This window comes from Nicotiana tomentosiformis, chromosome 12, assembly GCF_000390325.3.
Source record: "Nicotiana tomentosiformis chromosome 12, ASM39032v3, whole genome shotgun sequence".
In the NCBI taxonomy this organism is placed as follows: Eukaryota; Viridiplantae; Streptophyta; class Magnoliopsida; order Solanales; family Solanaceae; genus Nicotiana; species Nicotiana tomentosiformis.
Window position 1 is genome coordinate 63,275,118 of NC_090823.1, and position 8,345 is coordinate 63,283,462.

At 41.3% G+C, this 8,345-nt stretch overlaps 1 protein-coding gene and 1 non-coding gene across 2 annotated transcripts; one reads left to right on the forward strand and one right to left on the reverse strand.

Moving 5' to 3' along the window:
- Positions 1-3,969: 3,969 nt before the first annotated feature.
- Positions 3,970-7,038, reverse strand: LOC138902754 (uncharacterized). Its single transcript, XM_070190651.1, has 6 exons — positions 6,924-7,038; positions 5,507-6,837; positions 5,286-5,456; positions 4,927-4,982; positions 4,689-4,746; positions 3,970-4,647 (listed from the first exon to the last, which is right to left on the reverse strand). The coding sequence occupies exons 1-6, from the start codon at positions 7,036-7,038 to the stop codon at positions 3,970-3,972; spliced, it is 2,409 nt and encodes an 802-aa protein (XP_070046752.1).
- A 295-nt stretch (positions 7,039-7,333) lies between these two features.
- Positions 7,334-7,440, forward strand: LOC117274978 (small nucleolar RNA R71). The gene has a single exon (XR_004505136.1). It is a non-coding gene; the product is annotated as a small nucleolar RNA R71 (small nucleolar RNA).
- The last annotated feature ends 905 nt before the right edge of the window (positions 7,441-8,345 follow it).

Sequence of the window (8,345 nt, forward strand, 5' to 3'; positions counted from 1 at the left end):
AATTTACTAAAATCCGACACCAAAATCTCGATCAAAACCTCAAGTTTGGCCTAAGAACTTTTTCTCAATTTTTCACCCCAAATCCGAATTTAAACGATGAATTCGAGCATAGATTAGTGGAATATAACCATAAGGGAGTTAGGTATCATTACCCAAAAACTTCCTCCGAAAATCTCTCTAAATTCCGCCTTCTACCGAGCTATCAATCAAATTTGTGAAGTGAACTTCAATCCCTCGCATCTGCATCTTTTCTACCCAGTTATTCCGCATTTGCGGACCTTGGGTCACACCTGCGATGCCGCACTTGCGAAATTTCCTTCGCAGGTGCGGAAACGACTTAAGAGGGCTGGTCCGCTTCTGCGGAAAAAGGGTCGCACCTGCAAGTGCGTGCCTGTGGACTATTGTCCGCTCCTGCGATCTCCTCTGTGCCTGCGAGTCCTTTAGCGTATCTGCAGGCATTGCAAATACGGCATTTCCCTTCGCACCTGCGACCCCTGACCACACATCCTAGATCCGCTTCTGCGCTTTCCTCTCCGCACGTGCAATCATGCAAACAGTCTCCAAAACAGTCCGCTACAAGTGAATAACTCGAACTCACGGCTTCCGATCACCGTCCCGTGAGTTCTCACAAGTATAGAATGACTTACCATGAATTTATAGAAGAAAAACTGGATGAAAGAGAGCAGTAAACTCACCTTATTTGTTGGATAACTCAGCTCCTATCTTGGTTCTTCAAACTATAGGTTTTACCTCCAATTAGAACTTGAAAGGGAGAGAAAATCAATTAGGGTTTGTGGGAAATTTTTGGGAGGATTCTTTGCAGAGCTTATGTCTAGTTATTATGCTCTATTTTAAGTCTAACATATGAAGAAAATAGGCCTTTAAAAGGCCTCTTTGGACGACCCGAAATGGCCCATTTTTGGGCTTTCATTTAAGCAAGTAGGTGACACACCTACTTGTCACCTAGCAGCTTGCGCAGTATTTCAAAAATGCCCATATCTCACTACTCTGATGTCGTATTGACAAACGGTTTAATGCATTGGAAAATAGACTCATAGATATTTAATTTGATGGGTGGAACACCCCATAACTATAAATATATTGAGAGAAAATTACAGTTACATTTGACCCAAAGTTTCAGTAAAACTTATGAGTGTAACTTGTGATGACTTTCATCGACTTTTGTTCCACAACTCGCTTGACATTAAAACATAACACACGGATGTCATACGACTAATATAAATCATAACATAATCTCCTTATCATGTTAATCACCCTAGTCTCACCCCAAAGGTACATGTTATAACATTCCCAACTTGTCGACTTTCGACGAAACATTGTTTTATTCAATTGCTTTAGCTTCTGAACTGTCCAACCCTCTTTGTACTTGTTGTTCATGATCTTCAATATTTATAACCTCATAGGTAACATGATTAACTTACTTTATATACTTTTAAATATTATCTCATTTTTGGTCCTACATTAGTTTGCTTACGACGCATTTTTACGTACAAAAATATAGGGTGTAACAATTATGCACCACGAAAGACTGATTTTCAACCCCACTCTATCACTTGCAACCCCACACTTATTTTCAAGATATACCAATATGCATAGATCACATATAATGCAACTACAGGACAACGTACATCGCAATACAAGCAGTTACGCACTTTAATTGCATTTAATTCAGCCCGAAACTTGGTTGCGCGGAAGCCTAACGACCATTAGATGCCTCAAAATAAAAGGTGAAAGAGTGGCGAGCATTCGTAGCTCCTACACTCTAACACAGTTGTACACAATCCCTCAAACGACCCCATACTTATTCACTAGTATATACTAATCGCTCGGTTATTCAAACTTCACTGGCGCCTAAATTTACCTCGTGGGCAATTAGTCGAACATGTGGAGTGCAACAGTTTTGCCTAGTGTCTTCCAACAGTTGGGTAATTCAAATACCCTCCCAAAATTAACGAGATGAAGGGACTTTTAGTTTATCATCTCTCAAACATCAACAACCAATCAAAGGAGGCAAGCAAAGCCTGGATTTATTTTTTAATTCCCCTCTTAGTTTCATGTGGAAAGATCACTAGGATTAAACCTAACCTAGGGGAATTCGGGGTGGGATTCTGCTGTCTTAGAGAAACAAGAAGAGATGAGAAGAGAATTGAAAGAAAACGAGGGAGAAGAAAATACCTGGTGGCGTTGGAATGGAGGCAGTGGTGGTGCGAGTTTGTGGAGGTGTGTCTGGGTTGAGAGGAAATGGGTGGGAGAAGGATTTGGGGTTTTAGGCATGTGAAGTGTATTAAAACACTTACTTGACTCGCGCGAGCTTGGACATGATGCGTCCCAGCTGGTTTCCCTAATTTTTCACGGATGCAGAACTTTGCGCGATGGCCTCACTTCACTTCCTTGAGCAGTTGGCCCATTAATCTTTCGTGCTGAGGGGGAGGCAACGCATCCACCCTTTTTTCCAACACCTGGATCTTTTTTTTTGTTTGATAAAATAAGTTACATAGAAGAATTAACTCCTACAAAAAAAAATTCAAAAATATAAAATGAACAGGAAAAGTTAGTAAACTACGAAAACAAAAGAAAATGCTTGGGTTGCCTCCCAAGAAGCGCCTGATTTAACATCGCGGCACGACGCAATATTTTTTAAGCATCGGCCAAGTCCATCGAGGTCTTGTGACATGCAATGTCACCACCCCAATAGTGTTTTACTCTCTATCCATTTACCAAGAATGTAGCACTTGAACTCGTATCACGCAATTCCACCGCTCTATGAGGCTTCACACTAACCACTTCAAAAGGACTTGCCCATCTAGACTTAAGCTTTTCGGGGAAAAGCTTCAACCTCGAATTAAATAAGAGAACCTCTTGACCTGGCTCAAACTCGCGATATTGGATGTGCTTATCATGCCACATCTTGGTCTTTTCTTTATATAATTTGGTATTTTCGTACACGTGCAATCGAAACTCATTAAGCTCATTGAGCTGTAACAGCCTCTTCTCGCCGGCTAAGTCCATATCCATTTTTAGCTTTTTAATCGCCCAATAGGCTTTATGTTCAAGCTTGACGGGAAAGTGGCACGCCTTACCATAAACCAACTATACAGAGATGTTCCAATGGGGATCTGTATGCAGTTCGATATGCCCATAATGCGTCGTCAAGCTTTACGGCCTAGTCCTTCCTATTTCCACTTACCGTTTCTCTAGAATTTGCTTCACCTCTCTATTTGACACTTCCACTTGACCACTAGTTTGGGGATGATAGGCGGCGGCAACCTTGTGCTTAAATCCATACTTTGCTAGCATGTTGTTCAATAGCTTGTTACAGAAGTGAGTACCTCCTTTACTTATCAGACTTCTTGGAGTCCCAAAGCGTGTGAAGATGTGCTTTTTTACAAAGTTTAGCACTACCTTTGCATCATTAGTAGGAAGAGCAATGGCCTCCACCCACTTAGACACATACTCGACCTCCAGCAAGATGTATCTGTGACCATTAGAGTATAGTAACGGTCCCATGAAATCAATCCCCCAAACATCAAAGATCTCTACCACCATAATATTTTTCAAAGGCATATCGTGATTCTTCGTGATTCATCCGGTTCTTTGGCACCTGTCACACTGTTTAACAAAGGCGTGTGCATCCTTAAACAATTTTGTCCAATAGAAACCTGATTGCAATACTTTTTGGACGGTTCTATCCCCACCGCGATGACCTCCATGTGGAGAGGCGTGACAAACATGCAAGATTGCATTCATCTCCTCCTCATGAACACACTTTCATACTAACTGATATGCGCACTGCTTATACAAGAATGGCTCATCCCACAAGTAGAGCCTCACATCATGTAGAAATCTTCTTCTATTATCAGGCGTCAATTCCGGTGGCATCACCCCACTTGCAATAAAATTCACATAGTCTGCATACCATGGGGCTTCACTCGAGGTGATTGCTAATAACTACTCATCCTTAAATGTTTCCTTAATCGAACCTCCCTCAGCCACATGTTTTCGATTTTCTAATCTGGACAAGTGATCAGCCACTTGATTCTCTGTTCCTTTTCGATCTCGGATCTCCAAGTCAAATTCTTGGAAAAGGAGGACCCAACGAATCAGCCTCGGCTTAGCGTCTCTCTTTTCAAACATATACCTTATAGCTGAGTGATCGGTGTAGACGATGACTTTGGTTCCCACTACATAAGATCTGAACTTGTCAAACGCCCACACCACTGCAAGCAACTCTTTTTTAGTAACAGTGTAGTTCATCTGGGCTTGATTCAGAGTTTGGCTCGCATAGTAAATGGAGTGAAAAATTTTGTCCCTCCTTTGCCCCAAAACAGCTCCTATTGCGACGTCACTCGCATCGCACATCGACTTAAATGGGTGTGCCCAGCCCGGGGCAATGATAATTGGCACAGTCACCAATCTTTTCTTCAGCTCTTCAAATGCTCTCAGACAAGCATCATCAAATTTGGAGGGGATATCTTTCTCAAGAAGCCTGCACAAAGGAGACGAATTTTTTGAAAACTCTTTAATAAAACGACGATAAAACCCTGTATGGCCTAAGAAACTACAAATGCCCTTAACGGATGTTGGTGGGGGAAATTTTTCAATCGCCTCCACCTTTGCCTTGTCCACCTGCAGACCATTTTTGGGCACCTTGTGCCCCAAGACTATACCTTCTCGTACCATGAAATGGCACTTCTCCAGTTTAGCACCAATTTTGTCTCTTCACACCTAGAAAGAACTTTATCAAGGTTCATTAAACAATTATCAAAAGAATACCCAAACACAGAAAAATCATCCATGAACACTTTTACAAATCTTTCAACCATGTCAGTAAAAATAGCCATCATACACCTTTGAAAAGTCGCAGGTACATTATAGAGACCATAGGGCATTCTCTTGAACACATACGTGCCATAGGGACGCGTAAATGTGGTCTTCTCTTGGTCCTCTGGGGCGATAACAATCTGATTATACCCCGAATAGCCATCTAGGAAACAATAGTATTCCTCTCCATCTAGTCTATCAAGCATTTGGTCAATAAACGGGAGGGGGGAAGTGGTCCTTGCGGGTGGCATTGTTTAATTTTCTATAATCTATGCAAATTCTCCACCCAGTCACAATTCTTGTGTGAATCAAGTCATTATTTTCATTAACCACTACAGTCATCCCCCCTTTTTAGGCACACATTGGACGGGGCTTACCCATTTGCTATCAGAGATTGGAAATACAATACTTGCATCAAGCCACTTAATCACTTCTTTTCTTACCACCTCTTTCATGATTGGATTTAGGCGGCATTTGTGCTTTATACTTGGCTTGTGTCCTTCCTTCATGAGGATTTTATGCATGTAGAAGGCCGGACTAATGCCTCTAATGTCAGACATTGTCCACTCATATGCTTGCTTGTGCTCACGCAGCACTCTTAACAGCGTTTGTTCCTGCAATTTAGACAACTCAGAGGAAACAATAAAATGTTGAGTGTCTGAACCACTAAATAAGCATATTGAATGTGAGGGGGCAAGGGTTTAAGTTCCAATTTTGGAGCCTCTTCAATCGACGACTTTGGTGGAGGCCCACTCGGCCTATTTAGGGGCTCAAAGGTGTTTAATTCCTGCATGTACACACAGGACGCATCTAGTATATGCATTATCTCCTCAACCTCATCATCAGTCTCCAAGCTATCGAACAACATAAGTGCTTTCTCTAGAGAATCATCTAGGTATACACTCGGGTCTATAAGTTGCTCATCCACCTCCACAATAGATATCATAGAGATCTCCTCATAATGGCGGAGAAGTTGAATCGTCTTGTAGATATTGAAAACTGCTTCCTCATTGTCCACCCTCATAATTATTTTTCCCTCTCTCACTTTAATAATTGCATCACCTGTAGCCAGGAGAGGTCGTCCCAATATGATTGGAACTTGTTCATCAGCCTCATAATCTAGGATAATTAAGTCCGCTAGGAAGATGAATCTCCCAATTTGTAGCAACACATCTTCAATCACTCCTTCAGGGTAAGCTATGGATCTATCAGCTAGTTGCAACATCACAGTGGTTGGTCTTGGAGCTCCCAGACCCAATTGCTTGAATAAAGACAATGGCATCAGATTTATACTTGCCCCCAAATAACAAAGAGCATGACCCACATCAATATTACCAATCTGCACAGGGATGGTGAAGCTGCCAGGGTCCTTAAGCTTTTGAGGAAGCTTGTTTTGGACCCTCGAAGTGCACTCCTCAGTAAGTGTGACTGTCTCGAATTCAGTCAATCTCCTCTTGTGAGCCACTATATCTTTGATGTACTTAGCATATTTTGGAATTTCATGAATTGCATCCACCAATGGAATATTTAATTGAACTTGGCTCAACATAGAGAGAAATTTGTTAAACATACGATCATCATTCTTCTTTTGTAACCTTTGGGGGAAAGGTGGTGGTGGCCTTGTAGCACTCACTGGCTCTGAACTTGCATTATCTTTCTTTGACTCGTGTGTTGCCTTAGGAATCAACTCCCCCTCAGATATAGGCTTATCTCTTCTCTTCTTTGGCGTTTCTTCTAATTCCCTCTCATTTTTTAGTGTGACTGTATTAACTTGAGGGTTCTTCCCTGTATCACTGGGAAGAGTACATGCATGCCTAGTATTTTGAATTGACGCTAATTGCTCCACTTGTCTCTCAAGATTTCTGAAATCGATCCTGAGTTGTTGATTTTTAAGCAACAACTTCTTCAACAGGTCATTCGTACTCTCCTCGACTTGCTGGGGTGGCTTTTGAGGTTGGTTGTAATTACCTTGGGGCCTATACTGATTCTGAGTATCTGATTTCCACCCCAAGAGAAGTTAGGATGATTCTTCCAATTTGCGTTGTAAGTGTTCCCATATTGTGCATGCTGATTCATCAGACCTCTACTCTGTTGCCCCACATAATAGAGGGATTCAGGATTCGTGGGACATATGCCACTCATGTGACCTTTACCACATAACTTGTAGCAAGTCGACGTCTGTTGCACATGTTGCATCTATTGCATTTGGTTCATTGTCATTCTATTCATCTAATTTTCTAATTTCACTATATCTGCTCTCATGGCTAAGAAATCTTCAAGCTCAATTACACCTGCTGCCTTCTGTTTAAGTGCTCTTCGTGATTCCCCATCTCCTTGCCAATTTTTATCATTAGCGGTGAAATTGTTTACGAGGAGATGGATTTCACTATACAATCTTGCCATGCAACTACCCTCACAAGATGAGTCAAGATTCATCTTTGATGTCTTGTCCAACCTATCAACGAAAGTTTGACCCAACACCTCATCAGTCTGACAATGATGTGGGCAGTCTCTGAGTAGCTTCTTGTATCTTTCCCAAGCTTGACGAAGAGTCTCGCCATCCCGTTGTTGGAACCCAAGAATCTGGCTCCTTAGTGACTTTGTCTTTTTAGTGGGAAAAAACTTGATTAAAATTTTTCTTGCTAGATCATCCCAAGTGTGGATCGAGTTCACGGGCTCCTTTTGCTACCATTCTTTGACTTCCCCTAGTAGTGAAAATAGGAACAATGTCAACCTGACATAATCCTTGGAAACGTTCGGATAATTATAAGTGTCCGTAATTTCCAAGAAGTTCTGAATATGCCGCTGCGGATCTTCATGAGATAGACCCACATACTGCCCTGTGGACTGAATCAGCAAGACCTTGTACTATTTGAGTTCAAAATGAACCGTCATATCAGGATTCACAATAGCCCGAGTCATATTAGCAAGATTGGGCCTTGCGGCTTCTATCGCCGGTCGCTTTTCATTACCTACCATCTCTATTGGTTATGGTTGAACTACAATGTCCAACTCTCTTTCTGTTCTAGTTCTAGCTTTGACTTCCCTCCTTACTCGCTGAAGTGTTCGTTCTATTTCAGGATCAAAAGGAAGGAGTTTGTTCGCGCTTCTACTCTTCCGCATTCAAGAGAAGAGACTGTGTTAACACAAAAAAGCAAACTGAAAATTAAAACTTGAACAAATAACTAATAAAATCTTAACTCAAACATGTAGCTAATTTTTAAGTCCCCAGCAACGACATCAAAAACTTGTTACGACCAAACACACACGCGAGTATACGTGGTCGTCAAGTAATAAAGTAGTGAGTAAAGTATCGTTCCCACGGAGACTTATGATTAACTTTCGACTGATTCAAACTCAAACAAATTATCTATTCAAAAGATTTCTCCCAAAATGTGTAAGTAATTAATTAACAACTCAAGAAACTATCAAGCAGTTAAATAAACTAGAGATCGACTAAAATACGTAGGCAATTTCGGATAAAAGTTAATAGGAGAGGATAT

Coding starts and splice junctions, on each gene's coding strand:
- LOC138902754 (XM_070190651.1), bottom strand. CDS start 7,038: ATGCAACATGTGCAACAGACGTCGACTTGCTACAAGTTATGTGGTAAA. Junction 6,838..6,923: donor TGTGGGGCAACAGAGTAGAG/GTCTGATGAATC, acceptor GGTGGAAATCAG/ATACTCAGAATCAGTATAGG. Junction 4,983..5,285: donor ATCCAATCATGAAAGAGGTG/GTAAGAAAAGAA, acceptor GGGTATAATCAG/ATTGTTATCGCCCCAGAGGA.